Source organism: Crocodylus siamensis, chromosome 1 (genome assembly GCF_052110815.1).
Source record: "Crocodylus siamensis isolate JL-2025a chromosome 1, ASM5211081v1, whole genome shotgun sequence".
Lineage (NCBI taxonomy): Eukaryota > Metazoa > Chordata > Crocodylia > Crocodylidae > Crocodylus > Crocodylus siamensis.
The window spans coordinates 15,223,531-15,242,308 of record NC_143395.1 but is presented as its reverse complement, the minus strand read 5'-3'; the positions used below and the strand labels follow the sequence as shown (position 1 = coordinate 15,242,308).

General features: G+C 43.2%; 1 protein-coding gene across 10 annotated transcripts in view; it reads right to left on the bottom strand.

Annotated features, from left to right (window-relative positions):
- Positions 1–13,879, bottom strand: part of PUM2 (pumilio RNA binding family member 2) — a 112,575-nt gene extending 98,696 nt beyond the window's left edge. For 4 of the 10 annotated variants that reach the window (XM_090031648.1, XM_090031663.1, XM_090031690.1 and 1 more), the window contains exons 1-4: positions 13,699–13,783; positions 10,095–10,153; positions 9,166–9,257; positions 5,779–6,163 (exon numbers count right to left, since the gene is read on the bottom strand). In XM_090031648.1, coding sequence (XP_089887774.1) covers positions 5,779–6,150 — 372 coding nt within the window. In that variant the 5' untranslated portion in view covers positions 6,151–6,163; positions 9,166–9,257; positions 10,095–10,153; positions 13,699–13,783. Of the gene's footprint in view, positions 1–5,778; positions 6,164–9,165; positions 9,258–10,094; positions 10,154–13,698 lie in introns of all 10 variants that reach the window. The other 6 variants (XM_090031682.1, XM_090031658.1, XM_090031653.1 and 3 more) reach the window with 5 other exon arrangements.
- Between the last annotated feature and the right edge of the window lie 4,899 nt (positions 13,880–18,778).

The window sequence follows — 18,778 nt, the reverse complement described above, 5'->3', positions numbered from 1 at the left end:
TTTTCTTTTTCTTAAAATCTGACAATACCTAGGCATTTTCCTGTCACAGCATGATTAAAACAGCTCCCTACGTAACATGCTCTTGAAGTACAGGGGCTGTGCAACAGATCTACTAGCAGCTTCTTCTCCACAACATAGGAATAAGCTTTTCAGACAACTTAGCTAAATCCCCCAATTTCTCATTAAGTATTTGGCTGCTGTTCTCTGTACCTTGCCAAAAGGCTATAAATGTCAACAGAAGCAAAGTGCTCAAAATGAGACAAAATACTCCAACTGGAACCTGGTTAAGACCTTGCTTAAAACGCCACTATTCATAAGCATTGTAGATTACTGATGTCTTGCTTTAATTGCACTATTTCCCTGGCATTCCTAACCTATAAGCACTGCTTTCTGCTGGACCTAGAGACTCCTGAAAACATGTCTTGAACTTCCACTGAAGCAGTTCCCTCCCAAAAAGCCCACCTCAGCCTCTAGAGTAGCCTTACTTCCAGCAGTGGACACTGCTACTGCCCAAGTGCAGTGCACTGAATTCTCAAGTCCTACAAGTCTCCACAAGGTACAGACAGAACCAGCTTAAGTCAATGATGAACAGCCATAACCTACTTACCCTAAAGAATTAAGGAAGGGATGATGCCACAGAGGACAAATGCCTTCCTCTAACAACTGAATCATCATCTGCAATTCTACAGACTTCTTCAGGACTGAAAGTCACACATTATCAGAACAGAACAGTCCAGACCACTACTCCAGTGTTAGAACAGACATTAGTCTTGTCCCACAGTCAACAGTGAACGTTTCAGCTAACGTGCAAAAAACCCTATGATGGACAGTTGTATATTTAAGGAAGGGAAGCTGCTACCTAATTCTGTCAAGTAGGGGCAAGCTTATGCTCTGAAGAATGAGGGTCTGCATTGTAAATTATTTCTGATCGTATTCAGTGGTGGATGTTCTGCTGAATTATATTACACTCTTGTTTCTAGCCATGCCTTGCAACAAACAATTGTGTGTTAAACATGCCTTTTCCTTACATTTAAATGCACTGCCTTTCTAATTTAGTCAGTCCCATTGGCCCTAGTATTATATGAATAGGTGCTCTTGCCCCCTTTCTGCTTCATATTTGTTATTCTGTACAGCTTTAACTTCTTCTATCTTGACTAAGTAGTCCAATTGATCCTCAAATGGGAGCTTTTCCATGTATCCAGTAATTGGACATGTATGCTTTCATCCTATAGCAGCTAGATATATCACCATATGAAACAACCATAGCTGAACATAATTATAAATAAGAGAAGCTATCAATTTATATAAATGGCATGTTTTTTGGTAATTTTACTCCCATATTTCTTTATATGTTGAGGCACTTACAGAGTAAATAGGTCAAAATGTGTTGCCAAAGTGATTCAGGTCGTAATAATTTCACAGATTTACAGATTTATCAACTACTTTCCATTTATCAATAAGGGTTTTCCTATTTGACACATGCTGACCATTCTCTAAAGTCCTTTGCATCCATTTTTAGTCTTAGCTAACTGATTTGAAACTTTTCCACTCCGCTGTTCACACTGCTTTTGAAGACATTAAAATCAACTCTACTATAGAACTCTAGGACACCTATTTAATCTTAATCATATTAGATTATAACACAAATTACTCAAGTTTTATTATAGGGCAACCTAGATCATTCAGATCTGGGTGGTCACACACTACTTCATCTGTCAGCCCAAGGTGAATAAAGGAGGAGTTGTTCAGCTCTTTGTTGCAGCTTTTACTTCAAAGGGTACTGTTTCTCCACTCTGAGCTCATCAGTGGTCCTGCATAAGCTCATAAGAAGTACCACCCTTTGAAATAAAAGCCACAGCAAACAGCTGGAGCACATCAGCAGCCCACAGTTTATTTCAGCTGTGTATAACTCCTCCCACCCATACTTCACAAACCCTGATTTTTGCAACAGGATAAAGCAAGTTTCTCACTCCGTGGGATACAGTCCACTGATGGGATGCGAAGGTCTTGTAGGTGGGACTTCAACTCATTGCCTGATTGAAAAAAATCGAAGTTGTTTGCACTTTAAATATTTGAACTAACAGGTATCTTGAACAGTGCAATTTTGACAGGATTTGTTCGGTATGTGGGGTTTTATTTTTATCATGATGGGACCAGGGTTTTTTGACAAAATGGTTGGTGGGACCTAAGCTGCAAAAGATTGAGAACTGCTGGAAGAACCTAAGTCAAAGTGTCCAGGTTCCACTGTATTTATTTTAACTGTCTTAGGTTGCTTCCCTTCTGCCAACACTTCACCTTCTCCCACTTCCCTCAATAACTCCTGAGTCTCCTTAGCAATTTTCATGCTGAAAAAGGAAAATAGCCAGCATAAAGAACTTTTTTTTGATGAGTTAAAGAATTCTAATAAACTGAAGAGAAAAATAATCCTTTACTGAATTTCTGTCCCAACTATCTCATGCCAACATGTGGGTTTCTGATTTCAATTTTTAAATTATTTCAACTAGCTTTCACAATGCTAAAAGCTAAGTAGTTTGTAACATCCAAGATTTCATCATGTACCTATTGACAGACAGAGACAGACAGACACAGAAAGAGAGCGAGCCAAAATACGGATCTGTACAAATGAAAATGTGTGGCACTGAGGATCAGAGGGGTGGAAAACAATAGATGTGAAGGTTGTGCGAGACATATTTTCTAAGCCTATGTAAGAAACACAACATCATTCCCAGAGGACTGAACATCAACAATTCTCTGACTATGACACACAAACCCAAATACACTTCATACCTATTGTCTTCCACTCTGATCCTCACTGCCACGCATCTGCGTTTTCACAGACCTGCATTTTGGCTTCTATTCTACCCAGGAGAACACACAATTCACCAGCAGACTCTCCCTATGCCTGAAGAAGGGTGTTTGTGCCTGAAAGCTTTCAAAGAACAATTTTTTCCAGTTATTTAGTTGGTCTAATAAAAGATATCACATCTACCCAAAGATGAATACAAGCCATCAACGTGACAAAGTAATCAGTAAAGCTAACCACACTCTATCATGCATTAGCAGGTGCATCACTACCAGGTCCAGGGAGGTAATACTTCCCCCCTGTGAGGCACTGGTCAGGCTGCAGTTGAAGTATTGCATCCAGTTCTGGGCACCTCACTTTAAGAGGGAAGTGAATAACCTTGAGAGGATATAGAGGAAGGCCACTCATATGGTTAGGCGCCTGCAGATAAGGCCCTACAAGGAGAGACTGAGGGACCTGGATCTCTTCAGCCTCCACAAGAGAAGGATGAGAGGGGATCTCGTGGCCATTTACAAATTCACTGGTGGGGGCGGGGCGCAAGAAATAAGAGATGCTCTGTTTACCAGGGCACCCCTTTGAATAACCAGGAACAACAGCCACAAACTGACAGAGAGCAGATTTAGGCTGGACATCAGAAAGAACTTTTTTATGGTAAGAGTTGCCAGAATCTGGCACAGGCTTTCAAGGGAGGTGGTGCTCTCCCCTACCTTGGGGGTCTTTAAGAGGAGACTGAACAAACACCTGGATGGGGTCATATGACCCCAGCACTCTTTCCTGACCAGGGCAGGGGGTCAGACTCTATGATCCACTGAGGTCCCTTCCAACTCTAACAAATATGAAACTATAAAACTTATTCAAACCTTGCTGGAACTTCAATTCTACCATTTGTGTCTATGCTATTCTCTTCCCTTCCTTTTTTCCCCTTGTTTCTTTATTTTGAAATATACACACATTCTATGACTCAATGAGAGCTGATTTAAGTAATCTATGCTGAATACAAGGATTTCAATTTCTAATCTAGGCTCAGCATAACTGCAAGACCAATTCATTTTCTCCAGAAGTTCTGGGCCACTTCAGCAAGTTCTTAAATCCAGAACCTTTTTGACTACACTGTACACTCTCATTTGTTTACTGAGTGTAGTAAAATTTATTCTTCCTAGCATCACTTGCAACCCCTCTTTCTAAAGAAGTCAAAACATATGAAACACATGAAAAACTTTTCATATGCTGGGCCAACATTCTTATTTCTTCTCTACCCTATGCATGTCAAACAAAATGCAATCTAGCCTAAAGTCCTTCCAGCATCTTTTTTATTTTAAATTTTCTACAGATCTAATACTTGTATATTTGAGTACTTGACTTTTTGCAAAGAGATCGAAATTACTCAGGTATTTTATCTCCAGAGAACCCTAAACTGCTTGTTCTGTGCACGCTGGGGCTGACAGAACATCCTGAAACTCTTACAGCACGCACAACAGAACTAGGGAAATCTACTGATCTGGAGTTTCAAAGCAATTTTTCATGTTTCTAAATTCCTAAAGGGAACAGAAAGCAGTTAAAAAAAAAAAAGAACTGAATATAGTGGAGACATTGCTTACAATAATTAAGATTTGAAGAATGCAGTTTCCATGTAAAGATGAACAGAAAAAATAAAGTAAGTTTCTCCTTTCCTGGATTTTAATAATGCATAAAACTGTTTGAATATGTCTTCTGTTCCCTGTGAATATGTTTTTAAGTACATTAGGTACTTGACATTTACCTTCCTCTGTTCCTCAACACAGGAATATTCTGATAAACCTAAAGTAACTACTATACTGGGATGTAATCTCTTTTGCAGCTCTTTCTGATCTCCACTGCAGGGAGAAAAGATGTGAACTTTACTTATCAGTTACTTGTCTTTGAATAGTTTAAACCTACACATAAAACATCCTCCCTGAAAAACTGTAACAAAAATCGATCCAAGAACAACATCCAGCTGTTCATTATTTGATATCAACTCTAAGATGCCCCTGCATCTACAAATGTAAAAAAGCAGGTAAGGGCAAAAGATTTTTAATTTTCCTTTGCAGCTTAATATTAGAGAAGGCAAAAGGTGCAAAAATAAAAAAAATGGAACAATTACAGAAAAATAAGAGTAATTAACAAAGAATGACAGAAGGCAGATTGGAAAAATAATGATAACAGATCTTTCAAGTTAGTGGGAAACAGAATTTACACTTGCTTCCTGTATTTTACTACATTGCTTTGGAGTATTTTCTACAACCATTTGGTTTGGGAAAGTATGCTAAATTGCTGATTAATCAAAGTCAGTGATATTATGCAGTTAGTGAGGAAAAGATTCTGCTCTCTAAAATGCAAACGTATCTTTTTTTAACCAAAGAAATAAGAAAGCTGCACAGGTTGACATGTTAGAAGCTCACATACCATCGTAAACTATCTGCAACAAGCAATAGTTAAAACCCTACTGTACACAGTCAAGTTTAAATAAGAGAAACCTCTGCAGTCTTTATTAAGTTCTACTATTTACTTGTCTAGCCTCAATAATACAAGTATTTTTTTTACCTGCAAGTGTAACAAGTAAGATTGTGTGCAAGATGCATCTTACTTCTCATTTTAAAGACATTAACTTGGTCTTTTATTAAACTAAAACAATCATTTATCAACTAAGTTCTGATCTAGTAATCTAATTATTTGTAGTGCTCTTAGGAAACACTAAATACTTACTGAAATACATAATGTTCAAAAACTTACGGTTCGTTATTAACGTTTTAAAATTACCAAAGCAATAACGAACTGGCATATGGTCTAATGCAAATGCTTAAACAAAAGTAACATAGTGGTTTAGATTTTGGAATAGCATATTCTATGAAGCTACCCTTGATACAGAAAGATTGGCTTAACTCACTTATTTTTCTGAAAGATACGAATTCAAGAGGAAACATGAGAAGTGTCTGAATGAAAAACAAACTACCTACCGAATGATCTACATGAATGCTATCCCCTGTGGGCCAGTGGTGTTTGATGAAATAGCCACGCAACTGCTGACCAGCCTGCCTCTGGAAAAAATATCCAACTGTGGCATCATCCTGAGACCGTCCACTGAGGGGTACCTGGACACTGGAAGCACCTGACTCTGCAGCTGCAGGGATGGTGTGAGGATTGTTTCCACCTGAATTGGGCCCTGATGCTCCAGGACCTGGCCCTGCTGTTGCTTCAACTACTGTTCCAGCTGGGGCAACCCCTACTCCAACCCCACTGGCTTCCTGACCAATGTTCGCATGCATCATTCCTCTGGTCTCCTGCCAGGCCACTTCATTCATGCCTAGGAAGACACAAGGAATGCTCATTCCACGCAGGAACCTAAAAAGAAAAAGTCTTGATAACATAAAAAGCTTTCCATAGGTCTTTAAAATACATAGTTCTTATAATTAGGATTTCAAAAAAAGTCCAACTGTATAAGAACAGTGCTTTCTGTTAAAGATGTTGGCATAGGCTTCTTTCTAATTAAGCAAAAATAGTAAGCCAAACTAAGCCATTAAAATAAATGTATAAATTACCACAAGATTCTAAGAGACAATACATTAACATGCTGTAATTCAGTATACAATTATCAGCTCCATATTTGTAGCTGAACTTGATCAACTTTAATTTTAGAATTTAGATTTAGTGACTTTTTACAGGATCAGCTAATGTACAAATTCCTTAAAAATTACATAAAGAGGTTATGAATTGCGTTTTTCACAGCCTACAAGTCCTTACACGAAGTAATAAAGCAAGCTAACAAGCTAACTTCTAAATCTTGATGTCACTTATACATGAAAAAGTCCATGGGCCTTCTTACAGCCTTGCTGAACTGTGTGTAAAACTTTAATACAGTTTCTCAGTAATAAGAAATTCCACAACCAAAGTGGCTGTAAATTTTTATTAAAGATCACTAGATTTCATGATGACTAAAACACTGTGCCAACCGTCTCTAAATATTTCACTTTTGGCTAGAAACAAATATTACTGATGACCACATACCAGATTAATAATGGACTTGCTTATATTTTACTGACTAGGTCTTTTAAGTGGTAAAAATGAACTTTTCTACCACCTTCTGATTGCTACATTTCTCCTCTGTCCATTTCCTCATCAGCAGGGATCTGGGTTTTCTATTTGCCCCAGAAAAATGCAGTAAAAACAGATTTAACAGAAAAACCTGGATTTAAAGTAGAGAAACATGGGAAACAGTACGTTTCCCCTTGTAGGTTGGCACAGCAGAATTATAGCCCGGAAGGGGCTGGGGGGAGCAGGAAGAGGACAGTCAAGCAGGGGGCACCATGTGTATGTGCATCTGCACAAGTGCAGATGGCCTGAGGGAGCATAGAAAGTATCTCCCTCAGGTATGTCTGGTGCAGGGGGGAAGAGGAGGAATTGAGGCCCCCACAGTGAGGGAAGGAGGGAATTGGGCAGGGCTGCTGACCAGCCAGAGCCATGCGTGGGGCTGGAACGCACAGCCACAGGGCTGGGCGAGGAGTGGCACAGAGTCACGGGCAGCTCATCTGGGGGGACAGGGCAGCTTGCTCTCCACCTCTGTGTACTAACCTGGGGGGGCATGTGCCCCGCAGATTATAGGTGCACTGATACATTTGTACCATATCAGATTGGCACCGATATAAGGAAAACTGACTGCATCGGCAATCGGCTTTTTTTGGCTGATGTGGTTGATAATACTACCAACAAATGCCCCATACATGCACACAGGTCGCCACGAGCACAGGCCAGCAAGGTGGATAGCAGCCAGGTCCAGCTGTTAAGTCTGCTGTTGGGGAAGGGGTGAGGGGGGCAGATTGAGGCCCCAGAGGTGAGGGAGGGTGTGGGGCTGGGTCAGGAGCTGCACAGCTAGAGCGGAGCCGCGAGCAGCTCTATCTGCCCCTCCCTAGGCCCCTTCCTCTCACCCCCTTCCCCCACTACAGACCTACCAGCTAGACACTGCTCTCCATGCTGCCCGGCTGCATATTGGAACTGGATCAGTATCAGCTGATATGGCTCATTAAAAAATTGGCCATCTGTATTGGCCACAAAATTCTCTACTGGTGGACCCCTACCCCAGATTTGTGCATAGAGTGGGGCAGGCTGCCTACTGTGAGCTCTCCACCCTGCTGCGCTTCCCTTGGGGGCCTCCACAGCCCAGTGGGCCAGACCCGGCACAGCAGGGCAGAGTGGGGCCAGGCGAGGAACCTTGATGCCACCACTGCTGGGAGCTCCTCACTGCCATGATGGCTGACGTGGCTCAGCTGTGGGGTTGGGGCTTCCCTCCCTGCTGCCCTCCTGCGTGGGCCTCTGCAGCCCAGCAGGTGGGACCTGGCACAGCACAGCAGACCAGGCCCAGGCTCCAGCACCACAAGCCCTGCACTGCCACCCTTGCTGCTGCCAGGAGGGCAAGGGGCAGACACTCTTCATGGCAGTGAGGGGCTGCTAGCAGTGATGCCGTCAAGGTTCTCTGACTGGCACCCACCCTGTGGATAAATCTGGGTGGCACATGCCCCCCCATGTCCAACCCCACTCAAGTCCATAGCAGTGCATACAGTGGTGAGGAGTTGGCCCCTCCCCCACTCAAGTCCATAGCAGGCAGACCGCCCGCTCCCCCGCCCAGGCTCTGCTCCAAGTGTGCTGCCCATTGGGGAGGGAAAGCCAGGCTCTGCATTCCACTCTGCCGCAGAAGCTGCTACCTCCCACAGGTGGCAGCCACAGCTCAGGTGGTGCTGGGGGGAGGGAGGAGGGCTGTGGACCCAGGTCCTTGGCCCTGTAACCCTGGCAGCTGGGGCTGCAGGTAGGGAATGAGGAACACCAGGAAGACCAGGGGACAATGGGTGGGGAGTGAGCGGTAATGGCATAGGCGGGGCACCAGAATATCAGGGCTGCTCAGTACCACAAAGCAGTTGTGGGGGGAGGGGAAGGCAGCCACTGCTGGACCTGTGTCCTTCTGAGCAAAGGGGCAGGGGGAGCTCTGATTTTCTATGATAAAAATCCCAAAATCAAATGCCAAATTTGTAGGCATTGAGGCACTGCACTGGTATGCTTCCAAATTGCTTTAAAATTGTAAAAATATCAATAAAACATTGTGTTCAATCAATACGTCTGTATATAGTGGTGTTTCATTTCAATCACAGAAAAACACGGATTTGGGGGGTTTTAATCAGAGAATTTGTGATTTTTAAACATAGAAAACCAGGATCTCTGTTCATCAGTCTTAAGCAGGAAGTGACAAAAAATCCACTGAGACCAAGAGAAAGATAAACATAAAATATCTTATATTGTTGTAATTCAGGGCACCTGAAAAATGCCCAGCTATTTTCATTTTAGAATAACTTTCATACCTTCCGTAATCTGTACCAAGAAACTGTATCAAAATCTGAATGGCAAAAACTCATATGTGGAAAGATCTTCAATTAGAATGAATTTTCTAAATCTGAAAAATGGACAGAAGAAGGTTATGACTTACTTTTATCCCACTTAACATGCATATTTTATTTCCAGTGTTAATACCTCCTCTATCTCCAATCAGAAAAAGAGTTATGGAATGAGAACTTTGCTGTAACTTTAAACATTCTTGGTTCTGAATGCAATACATTAGACTCAAAACTACTTTGATGTAGCTTTGATTACTAAAGCTGTTTACCTCCCTGCGGTAGCATGCTATTAACATGCCATGAATTCTGAAACTTCAGAGTTCAGGCTCCCCAGTCTGACAAAACCCTAAAGGCAATATTAAGAGAACTAAGATGTTTGCAATATAAAATGTGCCATGAAAGATAATAATGCATTGTTACTATAAATAATGAAACCACGTCTATAAGAGCATTTCATTTTTTAATGAACAGTCCCAAGATTCATTCAAGTGGGACGCTAGCATCTGCTATAATGTAAACTGTACAAAATGTCATGTAGTTGCATGCTACCGAGCTACAAAACTAAGTACATATGCATAGCAGCTATACTTTCTTGAACTTCAAAATTAGTTTTTCTTTTAAAAATACTTGCAGGCTTTACTCCAGTTTACATAGTATGCATTATCCTTGGAGCAATTATAAATCCAAAGGCAAAAAAACCCCAGAAGTCATAAGTACTTTGGAATACTGATTTTAAATTTTTGGCTGAAATTTAAGTTGCATTTTAAAAAAATACTTCCAAAACAGAAAGATAGGCATAGAAAATACCTTTCTCCAGTGCCCCTCCCAAGAGAGAAAACTCAAAGATTTAAGGTAGCTTTAGACACAAAAAAAAGATTCACAATTGAAACACTTACAAAGCCCATCAGTGCTGTAATCTGTATCTGTCCATTTCTCCAATATTTCAGTTGATTGGCTACGTGAGAGGTAATTTGGTTGCATTAGAATTGGTCAAATAATAAACATGCTTGGAAATGTTTGAGGAAATTATCAAAACTACAATAATTACCAGGTCTAACTTATAAAGAAACAACATAGTATCGTAACCACTTATTTAAAAAAAGAAAGCAAAACAAAAAAACCCCAGATGTGCGCTACATTTTAAAATATTAAAATGAACAGCTCAACATCTAGGTCACAAAATTTAGTTCTGAACTTATTCTTGCTCCCCATGTGGGAGTTTCATTTACACCATTAAGAATTCACTTGTCCTATTGTCACATTTCAGAAATGTTTCTATTTCTTTCCTAGCCCACATGATGGTCACAGTAATTTTCACAGGTCCATTTCTCACAAAAAGCCACATCTAGAACTGAGACTTCAGAAGGAACTGCAGAATCAGTGACTAGATAAGCAAGCAGATGCCTTAAAGATACTGCCACATACAAGGCTCAGTTTTGATTCACTTGCTGGCAATACTTCCCAAAGTGGAATGCTGAATATCTAGCATCTAAGAAACAAAGAGATCAAATTCTGGTAAGGGGCTTGAACTTAAGACCTGAAAAACAGAACCTGAACATATTTAAAGTAATTTGAAATTGTTATGTGTACACATAAAGCATTAGTTATATAGTATTTCTAGTATATTATTGTGAAGTGCCTTGAAACATTATTATTAAAAACACTATGACAAATGGAACTTGTTGTTACAGGAGAAAACAAGCCTTTCAATGAAGGACTTCTTGTCCCATTTCTGGCTAAGTGACAATGCTGGAACACTTGCATTGTGTAGAATAAGCAAGACAACGATTATACTATGAGTGGAGAAACTTCTTGTTGAAAAAGGAAGCATTTTTCAATTCAATTTAATAATGATAATAAAAAAGAGAACACAAGGGGAAAGATGAGCTACTCTTGTGCCCATGAATGCAATACATAAAACATACCCATCATCACATGCATTTGGAAAATTTAACTTAAAAATGAATACTTGCTTTCCTGAAGAAAACATTAAGTAGTATGTTTCATGCAAAAACAGATACTGAAGGATTTCCTCACTCCCTTTTGAACCTCATTTGTAGCACTGAAGAAGAAAAATTATGGCCTTTTCCTTTTAACTCCTACTAGGATGTACGAAAGCCTGTATGCTAGAAGGAAGGCATCAACCTATGTCATCAGAAATAACTGAAGATGACCAATAAATACTTCGTTTGTACATCTAAAACTTGATCTCAACACTCTAGAAACCACTGGATAAAGAAAGGGCTTGAGTTCATAGGAGCAAGGATTTTGGAAAACTAGGTACACACATTCACTACCCACAAACCCTGAAAAACTGCCTGCCTAACACTGCTCCCCCAAATGTCAACCAATAAACGCATATAAAGTTTACTTACTGGGTAATGGTCAGAAAATTTACACACATAGATGTGCATTAATCTGTACTGCAATTCTACAATAAATATTGATTTTTCCATGATAAAATGCCATTTCTTTCTGCAATATAGTTATTACCTCCAGCAGACTTTACTGCAGGTACCACTTCAGGCAAGCCTGTTATACTTCTGGTCAAGCCCCTCCACATTTCTGCACTATTGCAAATGTCATGTTGAAGAACAATCTCCCATTCCCAAAAGTTACAATGGCCTAGCCACCCTTCTACTACCCTTGGAAGCGGCACAAAAAATCCTACCAATGATCAAAATAGCATGTTTGGGCATGTATGCGCACGTGCGCATGTACACACACACACACACACAATCCCTCCAATAGACTACATAAGTCTGGGATAAATCTGCACTTATCAAGCACCTCCTCACCTGCATACACCCGCTAGTTTAACTCCATTTACAACTTCAATCAGCTGTCAGATGCTGTGGTGGTTGTGTGTGTTAATAAAAACTTATACAACTAAATTACCTTTCTTCAACCACACTGCCACCAAAAAAAACACACAACCCCTCTTCATAGCAGGGTAATAATGAAAATCCTACATTTCTAAGAATACAAACAAATCTTGCTCCTAAACCCCTGAATGCCAGAGGCAGGTAGACTTTTAAACATTCAAAATATTAAAATTACCAGCATTATATATGGAAAAAACTACTTTAGGTAGTACTCTTTAGTGATTTCATAAATGTATGGGCTTGTTTTCATTTTCCTCACCTTCCAAAGCCTATACAGTTCAACTCGTACAGCCAGATCTTACTTCACCTTTAGGTGCCTAAGTGTGATCCAATTCCACCTTCCTCAAGTCCCTGAAAAAGTAGCTAACATGGCTAATTTTATAACATGCCATTATCTCAGGTTTAAGACTAAGTCACAAAAGGAGTACGTAGGATCCAACGCTTCCTTAACTGCACTTAAGGGACTCAAATAGGGTGGAACAGGATCACACTCGGGGACTGAACTGTATGTCACAGCCTAACAGACAGAACAGAATCTGGCCCCTAGTACCTAAAAGAATGCTGTTTTGAGAAAGAACAGACGGTTAATAAAAGAGACACACTAAACCAGTGGGGCTCAACCCCTGACCCCGCACACCAAGGCGGTGTGCCGGCCTGACCCCACGCATTGCCTCAAAGACACACGTGGAACACAGCTCAGAGCACCCACACACACAACCTGGGGGCCACACCGCCTGCTCCACAGGGCTCCCCGTGGGCGCAGAACCTGGCGGCGGGGCAGGGGTGGCGGACTTAAAATTGTAGAAGCAATTAACCTGACCCCAAGTTATCTTTCCTGCTTGGTGCAGGGGGCTTGACCTGCCGATCTTCCGAGGTTTACAATCTACAAACATCGCCCACTGCTCCCATGCCACTGAACGTCCACCCATGGCAGGGACACACTATGGCTCCACGGGCCACATTTGACCCGTGGGCTGTAAGCCGAGGCCGCCACCACTAACCCACATGGAAGAATCACTCGTTCACACGCAACGTAAAGAAAACAAACCCAGGTGGATTTTACTACTACAGATTTGACAATACACTGGCGGGGGCCTATCTTTTGGGGAGGGGGGGACCCTGCTCCTTCCAAACACAGTCCCATCTCTGATCCCTCCCCCTGCCTGCTCTGCTTTCCGCTCCCTGCCACGTGCCGCACATCCGCAACACGACCACACCACGCGGGGCCGCCCCCGGCCGGTCGCCTTTCTTTCCCGGAACCCAGCACCGCCTAATGAAGCCCGATTCGGGACACGGCCCCCCCACCATCCAAACCACCCCTCCAACCCCTCACAGTGGAGGACATACATGATTTGGGGGTAAACCTCATATGTTGGATTACACCAGCCAACCCGCTGGAAAAATGCTCAATTCCGCGGGGACCCCCGGGGGGGCGCAGCCCAAATGGGGGGGGGGGCGCAACCCCACCATTGTCAGGGCTGCGCTCGGCCCCGCCCCTTTAACCCCTTCCCCTCACCGCGGCCACAAAGGCCCCGGCCCAAGACAAAGGGGGCTCCGCTCCCGCCCCCGCCCCGGCCTCGCGCTGCGGCCTACCCGCCCCCGCCCACGGACTCACGGGCTGTCCGGCGGCGCCGCTGGCTGGGATGGAGCCGGACCGGGCCCAGGAACCCTCCACCGCCCCCGCTCCGGCCTCCCCGCCCCCCCGCGCCGCCGCCAGAGACTCACAACAACATGGCGGGAGGGAGCGAGACACCCTCTCCGCGGCGGCCCTTCGCCCCGCCCCCGCCCCGACTGCGCAGGCGCCGCGGCAGGCTCTGGCGCGCGGGGCAGGGGGAGGGGCCCGGGGGCTCTTCCGCCGCCGCGTGCGGAGGGGCGGGGCGACGCGGGCCGTGCGTCACTGTGGGGGCGGGGCGCCGGCTCCTCCAGTCCTTCGCCATCGCACGTGTGGGCGGAGGAGCCGACCTCTCAGCTTGGTGGAGGGGTACAGTTGTTTCGGGGAGGCTTGATTTTTGAAGTTATATGGCTGGATCTTTTTAATATTCTTTTGGGGAACTGAATCAGTAGTCGAGTGTTGCAATGCAACGTCCTGGCAAACACTTCACTTCAAAAAAAAAAAAATTGTTGCAAAATTTTTCACCCTCCCTCACCCCGAAGTGTGGGGCAGTTGCCTGGTTTGGCCCCCCGCCAAGGCAGCTGCTTCAAGGGGACATCTGTAGGGTGGCCATCGTAGAGGACATCATGGGTTTTTGCTACTCTGTCCTCTGTTGATACGAAACCTGATGCCTTTATGTCCTTGATTTTCCTCTTTAGGAGAAAAACCTTCTATTTTCCTTTTCAAGAGAAAAACCGAGGACATAAAGGCATCAGGTTTCATATCAAAAGAGGACAGAGGACAACTGAACTGCCCACTATGATGGCCACCCTAGGCACATCCCCCCTGAGTTTCCTCACAGCGCAGTGCCTGGCACAGGTCAGGCGTATTCAAGTGAAGGGTCCTCAGGGTTTGGGGAAGGCAACACAGGCCAAAGACCCACAGCACTTGAGAGTTAGAAATAAAATAATTTTCTGGGATTTTTTCTAAAAACCCTCCTGGTGGAAGAGAAGCTGATGACTTGCATTGCAAAGGCTTTGGGAGCTCAGAGGAATAGGACCTCACTTACGATGACATCACATATAGCATCAGTGGCTACACAGGGAAATATGACATCGCTTGGAGCATCAATGCGCCCACACAGGGAAATATGTTGTCACTTATGGCAGGGGTTGTCAACTGGGGGTACATGTACCCCTGGAGGTGCTTGGGAAGGCCCCAGGGGGTACATGGCGGCAGCATGGAGAAGCAGGGGTACTTGGGAAGCGCGCTGTAGCACACCACTTCCCAAGTACCCTCGCTTCTGCTGTTGCCTGCCATCGCTGCTTGCCACTGCCTGCTGCCACCCAACTATCCTTCTGCCCCATCAACTAGCCACTGGTGGAGAGCCCCCGCCTTGATCTTCCGGAGGGTACAGTGCTGGAGGGGTACCCACCAGAAGGGGTACACTCCTTAAAAAGGTTGAAAATCCCTGACTTCTGGTATCAATGCACCCATGTTTGTTCCAGGGGGATCATCTGAAATACTGCTGTTGGGGTCCACTCCACAAGGAGAAAAATATGGAACCTTGGGGACCGTTTTGTGAGAATTGCTAGTAAATGTTAATGCAGGGAAATAATCGCCATGACCGTCATGGACAAGTGGAAGGCCTGGCCATCTGGTGGGTGTCTGTGAGAGAGAAAGGGTGTCCTTCTTCTCAAGGAGACCTTTTTATTGAATAGGGGCCGTGACCTTGAGATCATAAGGAGGTCTCTACAGAACTTGAATTTCTAGCTCTGCTAGATTCATAACCGTGACCACGGTGATTCTGTTCTCTTTGTTTACTTAACTTAGGTTTTTTCCCCCCACCCCAGCTTCTTTGTATTGATTTTTTTTTTCATTTTCAGTGTACAAAGAAAAAAGTACATCAAAAGTACATCTATCTGCTGGGGCACATTAGAGACAAGCAAACATTTTTTAAAATGTGTATAAAATAATGCATTAACATAATAAGCAAGAGAAGTTAGAAGAAACCCACATAAAAACAGACTGTACCACCGGAGTCAAGTTTCTTCTCTAGTAGAATGGACATAGTGGCTGAGCCAGTTTTTGACTGAGGTTTTAAAATTATATATAATGTGTGTGTGTAAATATATATTATGCACGTTTTAAAGAAAACATTCACTGTATTTGAGAGATGTAGAAGTCACAGTGTACTCCTAGGATCATGCTGAAATTATAGTTTGAAAAGAAACTAAAAGACTCAAATTATTTTAACAGGTCTTTAAGAAGTTTTGTTAGCAAATGATCTCTCTCAAAAGGTACAACACACACAAGCTAGTTCTATAGATGAAGTCAAACCTTTAAACCAAAACCCTTAGAAAAGATTCAAAACATTGATATTTACGATAATGTTATGTCCTTCCATAAAGAAAGAGTAATCATTTATTTTCGGTCTGAAATGACAAATTTTAGATAAGATAAAACAAAAATGAATAAGCAAAGCCTCCACAATACACCTGTCTGCAGCAATTCTGGGAACAAAATGCCCCTGCATACAAGCAGAGTTCTTGGAAATGGATGCAGTATGCAGGGAAAAGTAAGAAAAACAAACAAACAACTCATTTTCACAATATAAAGCCTAGTAAAACATAGAAAAGTTCTGACCTCTTGGAAAAAAAAAAAGATTTTTAGATGTAATGTACTGGCATCACATGCCAATGCATCTGATCCTAACTGTTGAAAATGACGCCCCATTTCTGGTCTCATGACTACCTGTATACAGTCTCCGCAAGTGCCAAAGGGCTGTAAAGCCAGTTTAGCCAGCTGCTTGTAGAGTTCCCCTCTTAAGGGGAAATAGCCAGCTGACAGAATTAAAGTGATGAATCTAGACCACTGCCCTGTTAAGGATGGCATGGGTGGGGGAAAAGTGGTGTGTAGAACACATGCTAGCTATTCCCTGCTGTGGACTTATACATAGGTTGGCACAAGTTACTGTATTTTTCCAGTTTTGAGAGGCACTGATCCATTTTATCACAGATGTACTGCACCTTTGAAAAACATGACTCATTCAGTTTCTTCCATTGTAAAATGCCGGGGGAAAATGCTACTTTTCTAATGTGCCAGGGTTAGTGAGGATTAGTTAATACTTGAAGAATATTCTGAAGTGCTGTATCCCAGGAAGAATTAAGCATTTTTTAACCAGTATAAGCATTTTAAAATTATGTGACCTTTACTTGATGGATCCTTGGCACTGGAAGAGCTAGAAGACTTTTAAAAAGCATATAAGGAGCACGTAAGTGCAAATTTGGATTGGGAAACAGGATTATGTGGATACTATGTGATGAAAATAAAATAGGAATAATGATCACAAAATAGAAGCAGCATTTAAACTTTTGGCTCATATTACAGAAAATGCTGCTCTTGGTTTGTGCTGAAGGGGAACTCAAAAGTGCTTATTTATAGTTTTAATTTAGTATTAATCCCAAATGGATTTTTAAAGACGGTATTAATAATTGATAGCACTCTGCCAGGCATTCTTCAGAGGTTTCTTATCAAGAACAGTCAACGTAGTTTTATCTATTTATTCTTCCCTCTGTAAACAAGTATCATGAATAGGATACATTAATGAGGAAGGCTGATACAATGGTTAGGACACGAGAATAAGACCCAAGAAAACTGGATTTAGTTTCCAGCTCTACTTCCTGCGTGACCCTGGGCAAGGTACGTAGGCAGGAATTGGGCATGTACTGTATATCCAAAGCTGCAAGCCTGACAATCCTTGTTCATTTGTTGCCTAAGTTGGGAAGCCTGTAAATTAATAGAATCATAGAAAATGAGGGTTGGAAGGGACCTCAGGGGGTCGTCTAGTGCAAACTAGAACTCAATCATCTTGTGGTCACTGTTGTCCAAGTTGCCATCTACTACTACATTCCCCACCAATTCTTCTCTGTTTGTGAGCAGCAGGTCAAGAAGAGCATGGCCTCTAGTTGACTGCACAGGATGTTGTCCCCAACACTCTCCAAAAACTTCCTGGATTGCCTGTGTACTGCTGTATTGCACTCACAGCAGGTTTCAGGGTGACTGAAGTCCACCATGAGAACCAGGGCCTGTGATTGGGAAACTTCCACTAGCTGTTTGAAGAAAGCCTCCTGATCTGCTGGTCCATAGCAGACCCCCCACGATGACATCACCCTTGTTGCTTGCCCCTCTGACCCTAACCCAGAGACTTGCAACAGGCCCCTCTCCAGTTTCATACTGGAACTCTGAACAATCATACAACTCTTCTACATAAAGCGCAACTCCTCCTCTTCTCCCCTGCTTGTCCTTCCTGAACAGTTTATACCTATCCATGACAGTGCTCCAGTCATGTGAGCTCCCACCACCTCTGTTATTCCAATCATGTCATAGTTCTGTGATTGCGCAAGGACTTCCAATTCTTCCTGCTTGTTTCCCAGGCTCTGTGCATTCATGTACAGGTGCCTGAGGTAACCAAGTTATTGCTTTACTTTTTCAGGGACAATGAGGATGCCTCCTCTCTTGCCCTCTCTTGCTTGTGCTTCTTCCAGGTCACCCACTTCCCCAAGGCTTTGGTCTCCATCCCCCTGCCAACCTAATTTAAAGCCCCCACAAGCCCTGCCATTTGTCACCTTAAAGTTCTCTGGGCATTTGAAAGTTGTCTTTCTACACATGTGTAGAAGCTACTCAGTTCTGACAGGGCTGTGTTGCTTGGCACCAGGCTCACACCTACCCTGAAGTGGGATCCTGTAGTCAAATCCCTTGAAGGACTTGATCCAGAAGTCAGTCTCAGGGCACACCTGACACACAAGCCAACTCCTTTTCTAAAAATATAAGAGAAGGAGGAAGGAAGTGTGGCAGGACACACCTGCCATTTTAAGAGCTGAAGCAGCCTGCGGAGCAGCCTGTAGGTGTGGGTCAGCGGACCCAGAGGGTTTGGTAGTGGATGGTGCTAGGGCTGAGTAAGGAATGCTGGGCTTATGTAGGATATAAGTCCAGACCCTGAGAGCAGAGCTGGCAGTAACATCTTGGAGGCTGCTGGGTGAACATCTATGGAGTAAGATGATTGCACCCCAGGAGTCCCTTCACAGGAGTGATGTCTGAAGCT